General features: G+C 41.6%; 1 protein-coding gene across 2 annotated transcripts; it reads left to right on the top strand.

Moving 5' to 3' along the window:
* The first annotated feature begins 3,740 nt into the window (after nucleotides 1-3,740).
* MRPL39 (mitochondrial ribosomal protein L39) lies at nucleotides 3,741-21,896 on the top strand. 2 transcript variants are annotated; one of them, XM_039237301.1, is made up of 10 exons: nucleotides 3,741-3,846; nucleotides 4,628-4,834; nucleotides 6,890-7,029; nucleotides 9,404-9,503; nucleotides 10,487-10,554; nucleotides 13,417-13,529; nucleotides 16,003-16,068; nucleotides 17,221-17,374; nucleotides 19,324-19,371; nucleotides 21,791-21,896. In XM_039237301.1, exons 1-10 carry the CDS (start codon nucleotides 3,783-3,785, stop codon nucleotides 21,854-21,856), a joined length of 1,026 nt encoding a protein of 341 aa, XP_039093232.1. In that variant the 5' UTR covers nucleotides 3,741-3,782; the 3' UTR covers nucleotides 21,857-21,896. The 2 variants fall into 2 exon arrangements, with proteins under 2 accessions (XP_039093232.1, XP_039093233.1); XM_039237302.1 differs by lacking the exon at nucleotides 3,741-3,846 and adding an exon at nucleotides 3,897-3,914.
* Nucleotides 21,897-22,249: the final 353 nt, after the last annotated feature.

The raw sequence follows: 22,249 nt of genomic DNA, 5'->3' as shown, positions 1-22,249 counted from the left end.
ATCTTGATCCTGGAAAATATTTTCCCCAAAGCTTTTAGCATCCACAGGCAATCCCTTTCTGAATCAATTATTATTACACTGGTAGTTGCAGAGTGGTCACTTTCCCCCATCCTGTTATGCTATTATCTGGATTTTGTAAAGAAACCTTTCTCTCCACATCCATTTATTTTTAAGTATCACTCTGAACTCCTAGATTTTTAACATACATAATGTTAGAACTTTTCATCATTATTCTTTTTGTTATTTAAACTGTCCTAAATTTGTACAATGGAAGCCCTTGTCAAGCTAGGTCCTGTGTCCTTTGAGCATGTTTCTGCCTGTCTTTTTTCTTGCTTTGTGACACAAGATGTTCTATCTAGGCTGACCTTTGATATTTAGTGCCATAGACCTGATGATTCTTTTTGTTTGGGAGAGAGTGAGGCTAAGATGTGGAGAGGAAGCTGATAAAGAAGGAGGTCAGAGGGGCACCTGGGTGGCTCAGTCGATTGAGCGTCTGACTTTGGCTCAGGTCATGATCTCTCGGTTTGTGGGTTCAAACCCCACATCAGGCTCTGTGCTGAAAGCTTGGAGCCTGGAGCTTGCTTTGGATTCTGTCTTTCCCTCCCTTTCTCTACTGCTCTTTCTTTCAAAAATAAATAAACATTAAAAAAAAAAAAAAGGAGCTCAGAAAGGAGAGTTAGTGTAAGGAAATATTTTGGAGGAATTCTTGACCAGAGACCTACTTTGAGTAGTTCCCCCAGGTTCTCAAACCTGCATTTCCTCTTCGGAAAATAAAGATTCTTCTGCCTATTGAAAGAGAAGTTTGGAAGAATTAATAAACCTGATTGATTGGCATGTGTTCAACGTTTGTTGGACATTGTTGTTACCAACATCCTTCCAAGTTAATTTCTGTGATACTTGTGACTTCCAACTGCTCCTCCCAATGTGATGGACATAGGATTAAATTTGTTTAAATTTATGTTCTGAGCCTTTGTTTACATATTGTTCTAAAATGTTCTGAAGGCAACTATATGGGGTTCAAGTCTAAAGGGACTGATAAAACAAAGATCTTTCAAGAGAGTAACTGTATGCAAGTTTAAGGAAGAAGCAAAAGACACACACACTTCATTCATATATGTATATGTATAAATTTCATAGTTTGAAATTGTGTCTTAAATGAGAGGTGGCCTAGCAAAATTTGACGGGCTTTATTTTTTTTTAGTTTATTTAATTTTAAGAGAGAGTGATAGAGCAGGAATGGGGGAGGGGCAGAGAGAGAGAGAGAGAGAGAGAGAGAGAATCCAAAGCAGGCTCCAGGCTCTGAGCTGTCAGCACCAAGCCCGATGCGGGAGACCATGACCTGAGCCAAAGTCAGATGATTAACTGACTGAGCCTCCCAGGAGCCCCTACATTTCTTATTTTAAATCCAAAAAGGGAGCAAGCACCTGGGTGACTCAGTCCTTTGAGAGGCTGACTTCGGCTCAGGTCATGTACTTGCAGTTCCTGAGTTCGAACTCCGCGTCGGGCTCTGTGCTGACAGCTCAGAGCCTGGAGCCTTCTTTGGATTCTGTTTCTCTGCCTCTCTCCTGCTTGCACTCTGTCTCTCAAAGAATAAATAAACATTAAAAAAAAATTAAAACCAAAGATAATTACCGTCCCTGAGCAGTTGTGAATATAAAATTCAGGTCAAGGAGACACATCTATGGAGGCAGGGAGTCTTTTGTTGTTGTTGTTGTCTTCCTCTTTAATATGTGACATTAACACTGTTTCATTTTAAGGTGTACAGCACAAAGACTTAAACTACATGCATATCGCAGGAGGATTAGCTAACATGCGTGGCTTCACAGTCCGTGATGAGAACTTTTAAGATTTACTTTTTTAAAGCAACTTTCAAATATACCGTACAGTATTGTTAATTCTAGTCGTCATGTTGTACATTAGCTCCTCGGTACTGATTTGTCTTATAACTGGAATTTTTGCTTCATGACCACATTCACCCAGTTCCCCAAGGGAAGGCCCAGAGCCATGCCTGGTATGTGTTCCTTAGCCGGTATCGCCCCCTGGTGGTGATATGTTCCCACTGCAAGTCAGAACCGAGCAGAGCTGGGGGCGGGGGAAGGCCTTGGGCTGAATCCGTAAACTCAACAAGCCTTAAGGAAAGCCACAGCATACGACAACTTTGAATAAAAAGTCATACTTCACCTACGGAACGCTTCCTTCAATAGTAACAACATCGTCGTCCAACAGAGGTATTAGACTCTGCGCTGGAACTTCCAACGAAGGCAATCATTCAACGCACATCTGTTGAGCGCTTACTGTGTGCCAAGCATCGTTCTGGGCCCTTGTGATGAGACAAAAATTCCATCCCAGTGAGATAGGAAAACTGAAGGACTCCATAAAAATCTTTTTGTTCCTTTTCCTGTTTCTATTTCCCCCTCTTCTATTCTTGTTAGGACCTGCACCCCCATTTTACACATGCCTTTTTTGCATTACACAATGCAAATAGTGTATGCTCTCCTTTGAAGAAACAAGGAGTTAATGACTTCTTTAGAATAGATAACTTTTCTATTCTATTCTATTCTACTCTGGTGAGAATGACCAGAGGAAGCTCTCATAGGGTATTCCAGACCACCTGTGCTAGACATCTGGACGCCAAGATATCCTGGTTTGAAGGAATAAGACCTGGGCCCTCATCTTTGTTCTTTTTTTTTTTATTTATTTAATTTTAATGTTTATTTTTGAGAGACAGAGCATGAGCAGGGGAGGGTCAGAGAGAGATGGAGATGCAGAATCCAAAGTAGGCTCCAGGCTCTGAGCTGTCAGCACAGAGCCTGACATGGGGCTCGAACCCACCAACTGTGAGATCATGACCTGAGCCAGAGTTGGACGCTCAACTGACTGAGCCACCCAGGCGCCCCCCTCATCTTTGTTCTAACTGGTTCCTGGACGCCACCTGACCACCGACTGTCCTCAGTAAAAAACCCCAGACTTCACGCAAAGACGACGCTCTCTCTTTTCCTTTGAGTCCTCCGGACACTGTCTGTGCTTGCACCCTCTCTCTCTCATCCTTCAGTAATTCTGCTTCCCCCCTCTGCTGGCTATCCTGCACGAAGCCAGGGACCCTCTTAAGGCCCCTCTTAAGACTCTGGGTCCCCAGACCGGCCTGCCGGCATCACCGGGGTGCCTTCTAACATGCTGTCTATATTCTCTGTATACTACATAAACTAATCTGATTTGTAAAGAGCTCTACGAATTACAGAGTTCCTTTCAATGGCTCAATAAATGGAGTACCCTGGCGCAGACCACCTTTGCAAAACCTAAAGTTAAGATGTCATCAGCTTGACCGGCCGGGCGGAGCAGGAAAGCAAATGAATAGAAGCTGTCTTTGCCCAGTTTTTCTCTCCAGGAATATTCTTTGCCGGGCGGCAAGGGTTTCTCCCAGCCTTTCGGGCTCGAACCCGCGGCGGGAGGAGGGTGATGGCGCGGGTTGGACTCGGCGACCCCAAAGAAGACGCCTGTTTCCCTGCAGAGCCCTTGGGGGTGGCGGACCCGTCGCCTTGAGGTCCAGCACCTCTTGGTCGCCCTCTGCGTCCCCGGAACTCACCCCAGCTCCAGAAGCCCTGACCCGCAGCCACTAATCCCCAGCGAGACGCAAACGTGCCCCCTGGTGGTGGACGCGCGCAGTGCGACCGACGGGAGCGGAACCAAAGTGTCCTACGGAACGCGGTGCGTGCCCAGAGTTTCCGGGGAGGAGGGCAGAGGAGGACCCGCGCGAGGAGGTTCCTAAGACAGAGAAGGACGCGATGGCTTTGGGGGGCCGGGGGCTGGGCCTCTGGCGGGCCGCCCCCGGTGGCGGGGCTGGCTGGAGTGAGTTTCAGAGGCCATGGGGATGGAGAGCGAGGATTATAGGATTGTCTGCTCGAATTGGGCCTGAGGCGGGTCCTGGTGGTGGTGATGGGGGGGGGGGTCCCACGGGGCTGGGGGCGGAGGAGGGTCTTGGGTCCCGGCGGCGGCGGCCGCCCCCTCCCGGCCTGGGGGCACAGATCTCAGGGTTCCGGGTGGGTACGGGGCCATGGGAGGAGCTTGGGGCGCCTCTGACCCGGAGCCCACGTACTGGTGCCAAGCACGTCCTGATTTTCCCGTGGGAGTCGTGCTGGCTTTGTCAAACCCTCCGGGTGAGGGTTTGGAAAATAAGCTCAACATTTTTCTCTCTCTAGATAGTGATAGTCTTGGCGAGGGATCCCCAGTGTCCTGGAGCTTTCTAGTCCCCAAGACCTTTCAAAAAGACAAGTTTGCTCACCTTCCCAGTGGCCCGTCTGACTTTGACTACTTCCGGGTTACTTTTTGGCTCTTAATTGTAAAGCACAGATTGGAACACGACAGAGGAGCTCGATGGGCAATAGGGATCTGATGGTGAGAGAGCAAAGTGGAAGGAAAGGTGTGGATCTGGGCCAGCTGTGGTTTTCTGCCGTTGGCGTTTTAGTTATGAGTGTCAGAAAGCGGTTTAAGTTTGTCTCAGCCCATCGTGGCGGTCTGCGTTTGAAAACCGTATTGCCTCCCATTCTTTCCTTGTAGGAGGACGGAGCGGGGTGGGGTATCAGCGGTGGGTTACTCATTTCTTTTACTGTTTATTGTAACTTCTACGCAGGATGGATAGCAACATCGCCAGCTTCTCACCTGTCGCCGACGGAACTGACAGAAATGCAGAACGATCTCTTTAATAAAGAGAAAAACAGGCAGTTGTCGTTAACCCCTCGAACGGAGAAGATTGAGGTTAAACACGTTGGGAAAACGGACCCTGGCACTGCCTTCGTGATGAATAAAAACATTTCAACTCCGTATAGTTGCGCCATGCGTAAGTAGTGGATCGGGATGCAGTTCTGCTTCACTGGAGCTGTGCAGAAGGAGTCGTTCAGAGAAGACAAGATTCCGTAATTGGTCCCTGAACTTACAGAGGTTCCTTATCTATCGTCTTACTCTCTGGTCACGGTCACTTTCACTCTGGAGGGCCCTGTGGGTCTTGACAGCTGGAGACTGCGGTGCGCTGCGATCGTGGCTCGCTTGAATCTGGCCGGGTTTGGGCGCTGTAATTGTTTGTGGCAGGGGAAGACAGAGGTTCAAGCTTCGTTACTCAGTTAGCATGCCTGCCCCTTTAGAAAACGTCAGTGAGGGCTCATGAAAGGAATTGGGGATCGAGGGACCGCCCAGGCCTTAGAGAACCTGCTTTGTAGGCCGCCTTTTCCTTTCTGGCTCTTTGTGGCCTAACTTAAATCTTACGTGCTTCCCACTTGCCTGATTATGTGTTACGTGTTTGTTTGTTTACACTTACATGTACATGTAGTGGATGCGTAAGTGGAAATGTGCATTGGGGGGGTGCATGTGGTTAGGGTAAAAATGTGTGTTGTGGGTCACATCTTAAAGGAGAAGACTGTGCCCTGGATGTGATTTGGTGTGTAAATGAAGGGAACAGGGTCTCTCTATGGATTATTTTTGATCAACATGCTTTTATTTATTTGTTTATTTTAAATTTTTATAGTTTTAATTTATTTTTGAGAGACAGCATGAGCGGGGAAGGGGCAGAGAGAGGGAGACACAGAATCTGAAACAGGCTCCAAGCTCTGAGCTGCCAGCACAGAACCCGATGCAGAGCTCGAACCCACGAACTGTGAGATCATGACGTGAGCTGAAGTCGGGTGCTTAACCGATTGAGCCACCCAGGAGCCCCGATCAACATGCTTTTAAAGTAGCTTTGATAGAACTGGTAATACTTAAATTTGGAAAGCTCCCCAAATAGATACACGCACCAGCATGCTCATTTTGTATGGCTAGCCACATTGTTTAAATTTTTGGAAAACTCTGTAGTGATTCCATTTAAGTAATTAACAATTTTAGTGAAAATCTTAAGATCATCTACACTCTCAATCTTTTTTTCAGTTGGGCACTTGAATTAGTACTTCTGACCATTGTTTGGTTGTTTTGTGAACATTTATTGAACCTTTGCTGTGTGACAGGCATTAAGATTACAGAGGAGGATAAGACAAAGCCCAGGCCCTTGAGGGATTCTATACGTACCCATGTAGAGAGAAGCCTTTGGGCCACCCACCCTTGGCGTGACGCCTGCCCCGACACGTGCTTGTCATTCACACTTTCGATGGTTCGGTACATTTTTGAGTATTTAACTATATTTACAGGCCTGGTGCTAGGTTCTGGATATACTAATGAGTAAACAAAAACAGACATGACCCTCTCTTTATGGGATTTATTTAGACCCTGTCCCTGTAGTTTGAACACTTCATGAGTAGCTGTGTACTTGAAAAACATCTAATCAGGATTAGAGTTAGAGTTGTATTCCAATCAAAGAGCAGACCAGGACTGATTGGCATATAGGTGAATTCATACCCATAATTAAAACCTGTTAACATATTTAACTTGAACAATCCATGTTGGGGAAGGAAGAGGTGATGTGGGAGCAAGACCCCAAACCCATTTTGACCAGATTAACTATGGGTGTATATACTTATACATGCAAGTGTAACTCTTGGAAAATTATTTTATTACTTAATAATTGACAAATTAACTTCAAATTAGACTTAGCCTTAATGAATTTTTTAAATGGTTTGGGCAGGGTTTTTTTTTTTTTTTCTTTAAATAATGACACACTTAGCTTTAATGATTTTTGTAAATGGTTTGGGCAGCTTTGTTAATAAGAACACATTGGGTGTGTTGGGTATTATTTTTTTATGGGTACAGATCTAATATGTACCAGAGGAAGTACCTCTTCTCCCAGAGGAAGTCAGCTTGCAGAATATTGCCTTTCTGTCATTTTATTTGTTAATGTAGCACTTAAACATGTAACTTTTCAATTTGGGTTTTGCTAGATGTAGACCTTCAATCTATTTTAAATTCCTAGATTTAAGCGAGTGGTACTGCAAGAAGTCCATTCTGGCTCTTGTGGACGGACAGCCTTGGGACATGTATAAACCTCTGACCAAATCCTGTGAAATTGAATTTCTTACTTTCAAAGATCGTGATCCTGGAGAAGTGAATAAGGTATTTCTGCTTCTGTGTTCCTCTCCCCCCGCCCCTCCCCCACCCCCGGTTTTCTTCTTCTTTTTATGAATATCTCTTTGCTTTGGAGTATGAAATGTGCAAACATGGCCAAGGGCAAATGTTGTCATGTACTTGATAATCAGTGTTGTGATTTTTTTTTTTTTTTTTTGGATTTGCACAAGTTCACAAAGTACCAGTGGCATCCTTTCTTTGCAGTTTGGTTTGAGAAAAACTATATGACTTATCTTTTGCTTACATGACTTTGTTTCACAGACATTTGTTGGTCATCCTCTATAATTCATTCTCTCTACTGCTGGAATTCATCCTTTTACCATCTTTGGATTATTTCAGTAGCTTTTTAACTCTCTGTCCCCACCTCCCTTTTTATTACTAAAGTCTTCCTTGGTAGTCCTCTAAGAGTTTTCTGCAGTGACGTGACTGAGGATTGTGTCACTTTTTCCCCATGACTTTTCAGGCCCCACGGGATCTGACCCCACCATGGCTTTCAGGCTTCACTGTCACCGCCTCTTTCCACTTCCTCTCTGCTCTGGCCACACTGCAGGACGTGATCATTAATGGTTTATGTGTGTTAGCCTCCTGGCTTTCATTGGTGCTCTTCAACTCTGGGTATTTTCTTTCCTCCCTGTGAAAATCCTGTTTATCTTTTATAGTGTTCTATTAAAATGCTGTCTGCTCTGTGGAATCTTTCCAGTTTCTTCTTGTCAGAATGAATCCCTCTTTAAGGCCTCACAATACTTGACTAAAGTCTTCAGATACAGTATTTTAATATACCTTGTAATGGGAACCACTGAATGCATTGGATTCTTGGCTCTGTGAAGACAGAGATCATAGTCCCTTTTAGACCCAGCTCTTGACTTACAGACAATAGGTATTGAATAAATACATGTTGAAATGAAACACTTACACAAGAAAATAATAGACATGATAATAGTAGCTAATATCAAGTATTAGTTATGTATCAGGCACTGTCTTACGTGATTTATAGGTATTAACTCATTTAATCTGCATAAGAATCCATAAAAAAATAGATGCTGTTGTTCTCATTTTCCAGATAAATAAACTGAGGCAAAGAGAGGTTTGATAGCTTGACCAGGGTTACCAGCATAAGAAATACTAGAGCCTGGGTTTTAATCTAGGCTTTCTGACTCTGGAGTTCAACAGACATTAAAAACACTTAAGTAGGATAGATGAGGAAGTGCCATTTTGCTACTTGCCTTTAAGGCTTGGAGTTGTACTTACTTTTAGTGTATGTTGTGTGGTTCTGGAGCAGTCTCTGTGGCACACAACCAAGTGGGCCCACTCCTGTAGTCCTCAGGTGAAGAGAAGAGCCTGTGAAAGCCAAGTGCCCATCACAGTGGTGCCAGTATGGGGCACAAGATGGGCGGGTGTGGTGCAGGACTCGTATTTCTCTTTTATGACTCTGATGAGGTCATTGCATGGGAACCCGTATAAGGCATGTCTGTGGGTCAAAAGGTACTAGTAAAGTGAAAGCCCAGTTAATAATGAGTTTGCTTTGCTGTAAAAATGAATAACTTGGGTGATATGCTGTGTGGTGTTAGGCATCGGGCAGGAGTATTAAATTCTTAAAAGTTGAATTTTCCCTCTCTCATATATCTGGCATAAATAAGTGTATATTAATATATATAGTTTTTTACTTTAGTACAGGTTTGTTAACAAGTTATCTTTATCCTAGCTTAAAGAGAAAAGTTGCTACCAGATAGTAAAACTATCTTTTGTTTGATAAACATCGTAGCGTGTGATACTGTACAGAACACTGCTAACAACACAAGTGGGTGCTTCATTCTTTAGTGCTTTTTGCTTGGTGGCGGTAATGTCACGGCCTGATGTTAACTATTGCTACATGCTGAGGGTGGACAGAAAAATAGTTCCTAAGTCAAAAGTTAACCTATTTATTTTTAAGTTTACATCCAAGTTAGTTAGCATGTAGTGCTGTAATGATTTCAGGAGTAGATTCCAGTGATTCCTTGCCTGTGTATAACGCCCAGTGCTCATCCCAACAAGTGTCCTCATCCATTTAGCCCATCCCCCCACCCACCGCCCCTCCAGCAGCCCTCAGCTTGTTCTCTGCATTTAAGAGTCTCTCATGTTTTGTCCCCCTCCTTGTTTTAATACTATTTTTGCTTCCCTTCCCTTATGTTCATCTGTTTTGTATCTTAAATTCCTCATATGAGTGAAGTCATATGACACTTGTCTTTCTCCAACTGGCAAATTTTGTTTAGCATAATGCCCTCTAGTTCCATCCACGTAGTTGAAAGGTAACCTACATTTTAATACTGAAGAAGTGTTAGTGAATCTTAGCGTGTATTATGTTTGTGCATGTTTTATTTTCTAGGCTTATTGGCGTTCCTGTGCCATGATGATGGGCTGTGTGATAGAGAGGGCGTTCAAAGAGGAATATGTGGTCAGTTTGGTCAGAGCTCCAGAAGTTCCTGGTAATGTACACAAGTACGCGTGTAATGTACACATGTATGATGTCTGTGCCCACGTGCGCGCACACACAGTTTTTGTAATCATTGAATATTTTGGTACCTATTTTTGACATTTTATAGAGGTTCTTTTGTTTTGAGCTCATTTCTAATTTTATGTAATAGAAATTACTGTCATACATACATTCCATTTATAATGGGTAACAAAATCCATCTTATTTAATTACTGGAGGTCAATAATTAACATAATAGAATTCAAGGAGAATGTTTCTCGTGAATATGAATTTCATGTAATTACCCTGTTTCCGTGCTTGTTTCCTACCACTTTAGGCCCTTATTTCTCAATCGAATGTGTGCAGGAGGAGGAGGAAATAGTATAAATAGAATTCTGGAAAAAGCTATCTTTAGGGGGTACCATTTCACCAGAAATGACAGGCCTTTGGGGAGTGGGGGGGGACACTGTTTTGAGGAGATGGATGACTTCACACTTTTTGTAATTTTGCTAAGATTTTGCATCAGTATGTGCAGTAGGATCACATTTGTAATTTTTCAACAAAAGATAGAAGTATATACACGAAAATAATTTAAAAAGCTCAATAAATGATGCTAAGAACAAACCAGCAAAAACAAAGTTTAGGAGACATTAAAAAAGAAATTCAACATTTCGTGTCCACTTAGTCAATCATCTGTGTATTAAATACCTATTCTTTCAGATTTTTATGTCTTGTAACTGTGTGAAGTCTCTATAGTGATAATATTCTGGAAGAAAATGTGAATGTTTAAAAAAATACTAGAGATTTTGGTTCAGCAAAAAAGGGTGAGGGAAAGCTGGTAGAGCTCTGGTAAGAGCTGGGATAAGGGTAAGTTTTATAATTTGTAGAGTTGGGAAAGATTGCTGGATCTTCATTTTATGAGCCAAATATTCAATTGTTGCAAATCAGTAACTCCGATGGATTTGACTTTGCCTTTCATTTTGGTTGGATTTATAGTAATCTCTGGAGCCTTCTGCTATGATGTAGTTCTGGATAAGAGACTTGATGAGTGGATTCCAACAAAAGTGAGTATAGTGTTTAGAATATGAATTTTAGAGTCTGTGCCTTCTTTTGTTAGAACGATTCGTGTGTCGGTATTGTTGATGGTACTGCATGCTGAGGATATTTAAAAGACCCTACCTTCCACCTACCCACCTACCTACCTACCCACCTACCTGTGTTGCCTTGTCCAGACAGAGCATATGAATGGGGGTTTTCCTCATTTGGTCAGTTGTGTGGAGGCTTTATGTCCTGCTTGACCTTTTCTGGAAGTACTTTCTTCCTGGGACTGTTCATTTTTTTTCCTTTTAATTTTTTTAAATGTTTTTATTTATTTCAGAGAGAGAGAGACAGCGTGAGAGGGGAGGGTCAGAGAGAGAGGGAGATACAGAATCGGAAGCAGGCTCCAGGCTCTGAGCTAGCTGTCAGCACAGAGCCCAACACGGGGCTCGAACCCACGAACCGTGAGATCATGACCTGAGCCTAAATCTGATGCTCAACTGACTGAGCCACCCAGGCACCCCTGTTCATTCCTTTTCTTAAGACAGTGGTTTTCAAGATGCCCACGATAGGAAATTCAGAACTTTAATTGTCTTGGTTGATGTGTGGTGAGGGGCCCTGGAGCCCTACTAACTTCCTAGGTCCTCAGAGCACAGTTGAAAAATCATTGCCCTCACCATTTTAGCCTGTTGTCCACCGGAATATCTCCCTGTGTACAAGGGTGACGTTGCAAGAAGGGGTGAAGGGGTAGAAGGTTAGTAAATTAGTAATCAGACTTTGACAAAGCTAAGCTAACTCAGATCGCAACAGGCCAGACTCTAAGGGAGTGGTGTGATTGTACAGCGGGTGTTCTGTTCTGTCCAGCGGTTGGGTAGCACCAGACGCCTGGCTGACGGATACGGTCTGGACCAGACTCCCTGTGGGTAGGGTGAGCTGTTGGCTTTCACATGTCCAGCCCAGACGTTTTAGTTGTGACTGGGGAGACGAGGCAGATGCCTGATTCTTAATTAAGGAAAACTCTGTGTCCTACAGATTGAAAGTCTGGAGGTCAGAAAAGGAAAGGCAGTGTAGCATACCATTTGATCAATCCCACAGTGTACATTTTTTTCACATTTTAATATCTCTGAAAAATGTGTCTTAGAAAAATTTGTTTATGTTTGTTTATTTTTGAGAGAGCCAGAGAGCAGAGAGTGAGAAGGGGAGGGGCAGAGAGGAGATACAGAATCCAGAGCAGGCTCCAGGCTCCAAGCTGTCAGCACAGAGCTCTTTGCAGGTCTTGAACTCACGAACCATGAGATCATGACCTGAGCTGAAGTTGGATGCTGAGCCAACCGAGCCACCCAGGTGCCCCAAAAATGTGTCTTACAGTAGGTAGCATTTTATGATTATAATTGGTAGTATTTTTTCCTTAGTGGTATATTTCAGATTTAGTGAACTATTATAGTTCCTAAAAGCAAAATTTTGGAGTCAGAGCAGATTCAGGTGTAAATTCTGGCTTTAGAAGTTATTTCTTGTATAATCCTGTTCATGTTGCTTAGTATCAAGAGAGAGGAGAGAAACAGGAAAGAACAAAGAGAGAAAGAGAGATAGAAGAGAGGCAGGGAAGGAGGCAGGGAAGGGATTGGAACTTTTTCTCCATGATCTCTGCACTGTGTCAGTATAATTTATTTTTCAGATATGCTCTCAAGTTGAAGAAGGGATTCTCACTTTATATTATATTATGGTGATGTTTTTGGGGTTCTCACTTTATATATTTATATTATAAAAACTAATGCAGTCAAGCTGCAATTCTCATCTGTGAAACTTGCTGCTTCCTTTTCCTTTTTTAAATATAAAACTTAAAAGGGGCACCTGGGTGGCTCAGTTGGTTAAGCCTTCGACTCTTGATTTCAGCTCAGGCCATGATCTCACAGGTCTTTGAGTTCGAGCCCCGTGTAGGGCTTTGTACTGACAATGTGGAGCCTGCTTGGGATTTTCTCTCTCTCTCCTCATCTCTCTGCCCCTCCCCCACTCTCTCTTTCAAAATAAATAAATAAACTTATAAAAAAAGTTTTAAATATACAACTTAAAAGGCACTAGCTAATTGCAGGCTTCATGGTGTTGGGTGGACTGTATAGAAGAAGAAGTAGTGGAGAGTTACATGCAAGTCACAGTTGTATAAATCGTGAATGTGGATTTGTTATATAATAAATTATGCCTTTAAGAATGGAGAAGGGTCATTTCATGCAGAAAAGTCTAATAGGAAATTTATGGAAAGAATTTTATTACAAAAATTGTAATAGTACTTGGTCTTTTCTGTATTAGTGATGAATGATTTATAGTTTGAAAATTCAATTATGGTTTTAATAATAATCTCAAATATTGTTAATGTGTATTAGTCAATTTAATTGCATAAAATGACTTTTCATTAAACAAATTTTTAACATTAGATCCATGTTATATTTTGGGCAGGGCCAATGATGACATTACATTTCTTGGTGAAACTTTCTGAATCACGTAAATAATGTTTTGCCTGGGCATTTAGAAAAGCTTTACACTGTGAACAAATTTTTATATCTTTTATTTCTTAGCATTTCTAATTGCATCATTGTTTTAATAAACATTTAATCATGTAATTTGAACGAAAAGTTTCTTAAAATTTCTTTGTAGGATTATCTTTCATAATTATTAATATAGGCTGATAATTACAGGTAAATTATAAGTTTATAGTTTATAGAGTTGAGATAAATTGGTTAGCCTACATTAACTTCCCTAACAAATTTGCTTTTGCTTTTGCTTTTGCTTTTAGTTGGATTTGTAATATTTAGCATATGATTTTATCTTACCTTCCTTATGGACAAATGCTTTTAGGTAAATTGTTACAAAAGGTTAATACTTTCATTTTGAAGGAGAACCTACGTTCCCTCACAAGAGATGCTCGTGCTTTAATTTATAAAGATCTTCCATTTGAAACTCTGGAAGTAGAAGCAAAAGTAGCATTGGAAATATTTCAGCACAACAAGTAAGTGTTGGCTTCCTTGAAAGCGAGATTAGACCCCCCCCCCCCAAAGTTATACATACTGGAGGAAATTCAGCTCTTAAGGATTTTTATATCTGATGTGTATAGGATACTGTTTTATTTTTAGCTCTAACATCTCTTTTTCTATACCAGCCTATTTACTTTCATTCATCCCATTATCTATTTCCCTGAGAAAAAACTTTCCCCCTTTAATAATCTTCTCACTTTGTCTTCTCTGTTTCTCCGGCCGGCTCTTCACTTCCTATCAGCATAGCGGTGTGTTTTCCTTTTTCCCTTCCATGTGAGGTGATGGCTTGCAAGCAGCTGCACCACTTTGCATGAGAAGGGTGAGATAGAGAACCCCGTGGTCTGCAGGGAGCTAATGGGCGAAGTGAGATGTTTACACAGCCGGGTGGGTCGTAGTCTTCTGCACCAAATCATCCATTAGGTGGATTTTCTTTGCCAACATTTTAAATCTGCCTGGGTTATTAATTCCCTTTCTCATTCAAAAAACTTCCAGTTTACTTTTTTCTTCTAACTGTAACAACATAAATTATATTTTAATATTCAATCTAACTGAAGCTAGAACTAATTTAATTAGGGAAATCTACACTGCAAAAAAATAACATAGATACTAGATTCTGTAGACAGAATCGTTCAAGGTTATCGACTGGAATTTCTTTAGGTATTTGTAAATTGAGACACCAGTTCTCGTAGGGGTAGTTTATAATGTTTTGCGTGCCCTGGAACCAGTAAATGAAAAGGCAGTAGGAATATACTATTATAATTGAACTGGAGGGCAGATAGTTCTGTAGAACCAAACCACCATTGATTCTGTAAGAAAATTCCTTGGATTGTTAGAATGTATCAAGACACTTCTGGTGCCTTAGTTCTAGGGTCCTCTTGTCCAATAGATAACACGAGACGTCTATAGAAGTGAATTTTCTGGTAGCCACAGTAAAAAAAATCAGAAGAAAAAGTGAAGTAAATTTTAATAATACATATTATTTAAAAGTATATCTAACTGTTATTTCAACATGTGATGAATATTTAAAAATTAATGATATTTTATATTTTTTTCATACTAAGTCCTCAGAATCTGGTGTATTTTACCCTTGAGGCACATTTCAGTTAGGACTGATTACATTTAAGTGCTCCATAGCTTCCATGCATATTCTGGCTGTTCATTCCACATGATTTCCCATCCCCTCCACTCCACTTTCAAAGTCCAGGAGAGGCTTGTAGGACTTTGGTAAGTGAGTTGAATGTGTGGAAGGATGTAGGGATGGCTTGGGGACAAATTTGAAGGGACAGAGTTTTGGATAGGTGAAGGTAGATCAGTGATTGGGCTTTTCTGCTGCGGGGGTGGGGGGTGGGGGGTGGGGGGGTGGGGGGGAGGGGCATGTTAAGTGGTTTTGGCTCCCCGGGGACAGGTGCATCTCTTAGAGGTGGGTCAAGAGAGACAGGTAGTCAGGGGGGAACTGGCTTCCTTAGTAATGCATGGGGGGCTTTGGCCGAAGGGCTGTGGCAGTAAGTAGAGGTTTTTGCGTGAATGAGTGCTTTCCCACCTTGCCATACACAAATGTAATACTTCTTAGCCCTCTGGGGTAAAGAGACAAGGTTCTGAGTAGTGAGTGATAAAGTTATGATTTGTACCTGGGCTGTGCATTTCCATCTCTGCTATTAGCTGTAGTGACAGAATTGGGTAGGCTTGAGAGACAGGCAGTCGAATTGACATGACTTGGCAAAGTTTTGGATGGGGGGGGGCGGGCGGTGGTAGGAGAAGGAGAACCGAGGAAATCCCTGAAGTCTTTCTCTCAGACACATGGGTGGCTGGTGGTGTCATTTACTAAGCTGGGGAATTCAGAATGAGGATAAGTTTGGTGGGAAAAGAAGGAGTAAGTTTTCGTTTTGTTTGTGAATTCAAGAGTGTAGGATGCTTGTGGAACAGTTTGGTGCATGTCTAGAAGGGTCTTAGATACACAGTTTGGGGCTCAGAAGAAGGATGTGGATTAGATGCTGAGATATGGAAGATACGGACAGATGTGCTGAGATACAGAAGAGAAGCGGAAGAGCTAATTAAAGCTGTGCACATCAAGGAGCTCGCCCAGAGAGGATGCTTGCTTGGAAAGAGGCTTTAGGACAGGTGCCGTGAAGGGGAGAGCTGGAGAAGAGTGGCCAGGGAGTTGAGATGACAAGCAGTGGGGAGTGCCATGGAAAATGGTGGAAATGAGCATTTTGACGATGGAGCTGAACAGCGGAAATAAGGACAGAAAGGTGCCCGTTAGGGTGAAGCCAGGGAGGTTTGGAGAGTCATGAGGCTGTGGCCAGACTGGAGGAGGTGAGGTGAGAAGAGGAGGTTCCAAGTGTAAACTCCTCTTTGAAAAACTATGGTAAAGAGGAAGAGAAAGGGAGGTGTCCTTAATTACCTTTTTGTATATTTAGAAGTAAATTTTTTTTCTTTGTTCCTTTTTAGATACAAAACGGATTTCATAGAAGAGAAGGCATCTCAGAACCCTGAGAGAATAGTCAGGCTACACAGGTAAGTGAAAATAAATTGGCTGTTATTCTAATTTCTAAGAAGACTTAGGTTTATTGTTACCTAAATGTAGTTATGACGGAAAAAGATGAATTTATACCATAATTTGTTATTCTTTTTAGCTTATTTTCTGTTGTTTTGTTCATTGTTTTGGTGTGGTGGTAATTGGAAGGTTTAAATTATCTTTAGGAGCCATTGTGGATTCTGTTTTTCATTTGATTGTTATTTTTATTTCTGCATTTCAAGAGTTGAATACTATTGTTTAGAAATGTGATCTTTAATTTTTTTTTTTATGTTTTATTTATTTTTGAGAGAGACAGCGTGAACAGGGGAGGGTCAGAGAGAGAGGGAGACACAGAATCTGAAACAGGCTGCAGGCTCTGAGCTGTCACCACAGAGCCCGACATAGGGCTTGAACCCACAAACTGTGAGATCATGACATGAGCCAAAGTCAGCCGCTTAACTTAACACAATCAGACAGAGCCACCCAGGCACCCCTAGAAATGTGATTTTTTAAAACTTAATTTTGAAATTGGGCAAAGTATTTATTGTTATGATTTGAACATAATTCATGTTCATAGATGGATACTGACCAGTAGCTACGTATGTTACATAGATGTAAGTGAAATAGGAATGTGCTTTCTGATACAGGGATGAGTGAGGTAAGACCGTGCAGAATGGATATGCAGAAATGACTTCATAGCCTGTGTCTGTGTTCTCCACCTCTCCATAGCCTGTGTTCTCTGTGTTTTCTTGACTCCGTTAACTTTTTTCTTCTAGAAAGCCCCTCTTTGGACAATCTGTCCTGTATAGTAAGTTCTAAACCCAATTACAGTGAGTTGTTATAAGGTTGTAGATTATTGGTTTTAGACACTGGATTCACTTGAGAGCATGATGTGTTCAGTGATCTTAAAAATCTCTAAAATTATATCAGTGCTAATAAGGAACAAGGTTCACTTAACTTTGATTTTCATAGTTTTAGCCGTTTCACCTGAGATTGTTATGTAAGGGGCAATTAGAGTTTGAATTGAGCCACATAGAATGTTCTTGATTATGGATATTGCCTCAAAGAGGATGAATAGATTTTTTTCCCCCCAAACTACTGTAAATGATTTGATTTTGAGGTTTTATTTGTTTATTTTTAAAATCAATCAGATTTGGTGACTTCATTGATGTGAGTGAGGGTCCTCTTATTCCAAGAACAAGTATCTGTTTCCAGTACGAAGTGTCAGCGGTTCACAATCTTCAAGCTGCACAGTTGGGTCTTGTCCGAAGATTCCAGGGTCTGTCTTTACCTGTACACCTAAGAGTGAGTAAAGCTCAGAGTTTCAGGTCGTCCATGTTGGGGGTGGATGTCGTTCTGGTTCTTGATTTTATACCAGTTTGAAGGATGTACATTTTAATACTCATTAATTTTTGTGACACTAATATTTTGTAAATTCAGATTTCTGATAACAACTATTTTACTTGGAATGTAAACAGATAATTCACAAGAGAGATATTAGTTGAAAAAGTTGATTCAAACTGAGATAATTTTTCAAATTAATAGAGGGAAGGATGCATTGAGGATAATCAGAGTGCATGCTGGGACAACCCTCTGGAATGCCCTTTGGCCTGAGGTTTGGCATGACCTACTCATGATCCAGATTTTGATAGGAATTGGGTTAAACCCGTATATCAATGTAGGGAGAATTGACATCTTTACTAAATTGAATCTTATAGTCCATGAACACAGTATATCTTCTGTTTAAATTCCTCCTCTCTTTCATCAGCATTTTGTAATTTTTAGCACGTGTCCCTTTGCTCATTCTATTTTTCTCCACATCTCTGTTTCGTTTCCTAGCTTTCTGCATTTCAGTAAATGGCATCCTCATCTGCTCAGCTGTGAAGTGATCCTTGGTTTTTCTCTTTCCCTCCCAGCCATGCCCCATCCCATCCGTCGGCAAGACCTTTCAACTCCACTCTGAAAATGCCCTGAATCCCTCCATCGCTAGCGTCTCGTCTGCACCCACCACTCTTTCCAAGTCCCTCTTACTCATCACCGAGGAAGCTCCCCACCCAAAGCACATTCCCTACTCTGTAGCCGGAATGACCTTTTTCATACACAGATCCGATCATGTAATCCCTTTGCCCCAAACATTCCAGTGGCTTCTTGTAAACAGATCCTAACCCTGTAGCCTTCTCACAAAGGCGTGCATCATCTGGCCCCTGCCTACCCCTCTGATCTCTCATCGTACTTTCTCCATCATCTGCTGTATTCCAGCCACACCTCAGGGTCTACACCGGCGGTCTGTTCTCCAATTTTCCCTTAATTTAATTTAATTTAATTTAATTTAATTTAATTTAATTTAATTTAATGTTTTTAGGTATTTATTTTTTTATTTTGAGAGACAGAGATAGAGAGCGAGCGGGGGAGGGGCAGAGAGGGAGACACAGAATCTGAAGCAGGCTCCAGGCTCTGAGCTGTCAGCACATAGCCCGAAGCGGGACTCAAACCCATGTGCTGTGAGATCATGACCTGGGCCGAAGTCGGACGCTTAACCAACTGAGCCACCCAGGTGCCCCTACAATTTTTCCTTGAAACATGCCATGCTGCTCTTTTCTTTAGATGGGCTTACATGTACATATAGTAATTTTACCTTTTATCATAGATTCGGCCAGGTCATTCAGGGTGACTGAGTAAAACTGATGTGGTCCTTACGCATTTGGCAGTTTTCATCTATGCATTCTGATGATCCCCTGCTATATAAAATTGTTACGGATCAAGTAAATTGGTTCTCTAATTTTATTACTGTCTTCTTTAGTTGTTACTTGTTCTTAGGGTGATTAGGTAAAACCTCCGGGGCTGCCATTTCAGTGTGAAGACGTCAGTCGGTTCCGACGAACCTCTCCTTGTGATCGCTGACGGTGTGGGGCATGACCTCTCGCTGGTGCAAATGGCTATTTAAGGAGAGAACTACAACCTGTGGGGAGACGGGGCACAGTTTTGCTTCCCGTTAGAGGGGACGCTCTCTATGACCGTGATGATTAAGGACAAAAGAGGAAGATGGCATGTTCTTCAAAAAGTCTTAAAACAAGATGTATTCTTCTTTTCCTAAAAGTACCTTTTCGCCTACTCTGATCCACTTCTGCAACTGCTTAGCCTTGTTAGTACTGCCTTCCTTTTTATGTGTTTGTTTAAAACCTATATAAGACTCAGCTACCTTCATTGTAACTTTATTGCTTTATTTAATTCATAGTGAATTTTTTCTTTTCAAGGCACATTTTACTATATGGAATAAGCTATTGGAGAGATCTCGGAAAATGGTAAGTGTTTTTGACGGCTCATGAGTATTGTTCCGTGAAGAAATTTTTATTGAAATTAAGCAACACCACAACAACATAAAAAACAAAACAAAACAGAAGAAAAAAACTAATTAGTTGTGTCCATAGCTAAAGCAGTGGTGTAGTTGTTGACCCCAGTGGTATCTTGGCAAGAGAAGAGTTGTAATTTGGCAATTCTCTCACCTTTATTTGTTAATATTGTGGAAGCGATATTGTGGTGCTGCAAGAAGAATAAGGACACTGCTCTGTAGTAGTGGTAGTTTTTACGGGGTCCAGTGGCATTAATTAGGGCTTCGATAGACAAAATTTTTGTAAACGAATATTTAAAGAGAAGGTTTGTCAGCTATATTTTAAAGCTGCCTTGACTGTTGGTTAATAGATGTGCAAATGTCCTGAGTTCTTGTGTTCTGTAGTTCATTCTGTGTCATCAGTATGTAAATTTCACAAGTAGGAATGATTCTATTTCTTGACCCATTCTATCCCTATTTACTCTTTCATAGACTAAGTGCTTATCCTTCACTTACGATATCTGATAGCTATTCTGTTTAATCTGGCCTCCTGAACTCATCCTGCTTATTGTAATTTTCCACTCTAGTCAAGCTTGTAAATACACTCAAGCTTTCTTTTTTTACTTTAAAAAAAAAAAATTTTTTTTAATGTTTTGTTTATTTTTGAGAGAGAGAGAGACAGCATGAGCAGGGGAGGGCCAGAGAGAGAGGGAGACACAGAATCTGAAGCAGGCTCCAGGCTCTGAGCTGTCAGCACAGAGCCCAATGCGGGGCTCGAACCCACTAACCGTGGGATCATGACCTGAGCCGAAGTTGGACACTTTACGGACTGAGCCACCCAGGCACCCCTCTTTTTTCTCTTTATATCACTTTCTTTTTTCCCAGCTTTACTGAGATGTAACTGACACATAACATTGTTTAAGACGTACACTGTAACGATTTGATAAATGTATGTATTGGAGACTGATTACACAATAATGTTAGCTAGCATATCCATCACCTCACAGATTTACATACTCTGTGTGTGTGTGTGTGTGTGTGTGTGTGTGTGTGTGGTGAGAACTTTTAAAATCTACTCTCAGCACCTTTCAAATATACGATATTAGCAATATTAACTCAGACTTATTTTCTGGTTTGTTTACTCATGGGAGTTTCTGTCCGGACTCTGTTTCCCTTTCTCCTCCTGTATGTAAATGAAACATCCTACTCATTCTGCAGTACCTCACCCAAGTCTTACTGTTTCTATGAAACATTCTCAGAGTAAATCACTGAACAGATATCCATTCCTACAATTTCTTCTGGCTTATCCTCATATAGTTTTCTGATTGTTTTTGCTAGTACATTTATGTTCAGTCTGTTAACCCCTCAGTGTTTGTTCTACATGTGTCACACCAGATTTTGAGCTCAACCCTTGGCTGTGGGGTTGCTTGGGGATGAGTTTCCTCTCAGAGGAAACTGCTTGCCTGAAGGCATGGAGAAATGGAGAGCGTGGTGACTAGAACATGAACCTGAATGTACAGTCATATGTAGGCCAACAAAAGAGGTGTCTTGGAAATAGCATATGAGGAGCTTGTCTTCCATGATGGGGAATCTGCATTCCCCTCCTGAAGGTGATTGCAGGCAACTGGAGAAATTGAAAAAGGAAGTGACCTATTGGTCAGCTATTCCTGTTCAAGAGCTCATTCTGGGGCAGCATGGAAGAAAGCTGCGATGTAAGCCCGCAGTCCTGCTAGCGGGTGGAAGGAGATGAGCTCCTGAAGTTTAGGTGTGGCGGTGAGAGCCACGGAAGAATTCATAGGACTGTTGATTGAAACGTGCACGTAAGAGAACCTGGATACTCTAGAGGCAGGTTTGGGTAGGTGGGCAGAGCCCCTCAGCGGGCCACGTAATGTACCATGTGGGGCCGGTGTTGTGGTGAGGGGTGTAGGTTAGCTGTGTGATTGATGTGTGTGAGTGACACAGACTAGAGGTACGGACATACAGGTCCCTATTTGTACTAAACTTGTGATATACTATGTTTAAAGTAGAATGCTACCTCCCAAGAAACGCTGTTGATTTAAAATACTGTGTTACAGCTTTACTGGTATTTTTCTCACACCAAGGATTTCATTTTGTAATTGAAAAATAAAACAACAAACTGGAGAAGCCTAGATGGATGCCTCAGATTATATTCTTAGTGGAATTGCTGTACTTTACTTGATAATTTCTGTTGGGAACCTGGCCTTCTAGGTCTTCTCCTTTTTCTACTTACCTTTCTGAAATAATTACTAATGAAGGAGAAAGACCAAGGGTCATTATAGACGAAGGACTGTGGAGTGATTTAAAATGGTGAGGGAAGGGGAGAACTAAAAGTGGTTATTACAAGAAAAGTAAAGCTGTTCATGTTTTTACAGGTAACAGAAGATCAAACTAAGCCTACAGAGGAAAGTGCATCGACCCAGAAATTTCCTGAAAATTAAATATGTATAGTAAATTAAAATAAAAGTTTTCTACAAGTTGTTTGTGTGGGCTTATAAAGATTAGCTGTCTTTTTCTCCCTAAGATTTTTACTAATTTGTACTTTTTCCTTTCTTTAAAGGATAAGACAGCTTATGCTGTTCACAGTAGAGATTTTACCAGAAACAGCCCTGTGCCCTCCAGCTCCCCAGATAGAACACTTTGACATGTTTTCTCCATTCAGTTCTTTTCTCTACATGTATAAACATACATACAACTACAAATAGAATCTTTTAAAAACAAAGGATCATACTAGTATCCGTTTTTGCTATTTTATTTTTTTATTTTCAAGACAGTGAGTGGGAGAGGTAGAGAGAGAGAAGGGGATAAGGATCTGACACAGGATCCACGCTGAC

Source organism: Hyaena hyaena, unplaced genomic scaffold (assembly GCF_003009895.1).
Source record: "Hyaena hyaena isolate Hyena2069 unplaced genomic scaffold, ASM300989v1 scaffold_122, whole genome shotgun sequence".
Lineage (NCBI taxonomy): Eukaryota > Metazoa > Chordata > Mammalia > Carnivora > Hyaenidae > Hyaena > Hyaena hyaena.
Note: the sequence above shows the minus strand (reverse complement) of the source record. Positions and strands in the feature narration are given on the sequence as shown.

What these genes read in the sequence shown, in the direction of transcription:
- MRPL39 (XM_039237301.1), top strand. Translation starts at nt 3,783, where the DNA reads ATGGCTTTGGGGGGCCGGGGGCTGGGCCTCTGGCGGGCCGCCCCCGGT. An exon ending in AGAATAGTCAGGCTACACAG is followed by an intron (nt 16,069 to 17,220) that starts GTAAGTGAAAAT and finishes AAAATCAATCAG; the next exon opens with ATTTGGTGACTTCATTGATG. An exon ending in CTTTACCTGTACACCTAAGA is followed by an intron (nt 17,375 to 19,323) that starts GTGAGTAAAGCT and finishes TTTCTTTTCAAG; the next exon opens with GCACATTTTACTATATGGAA.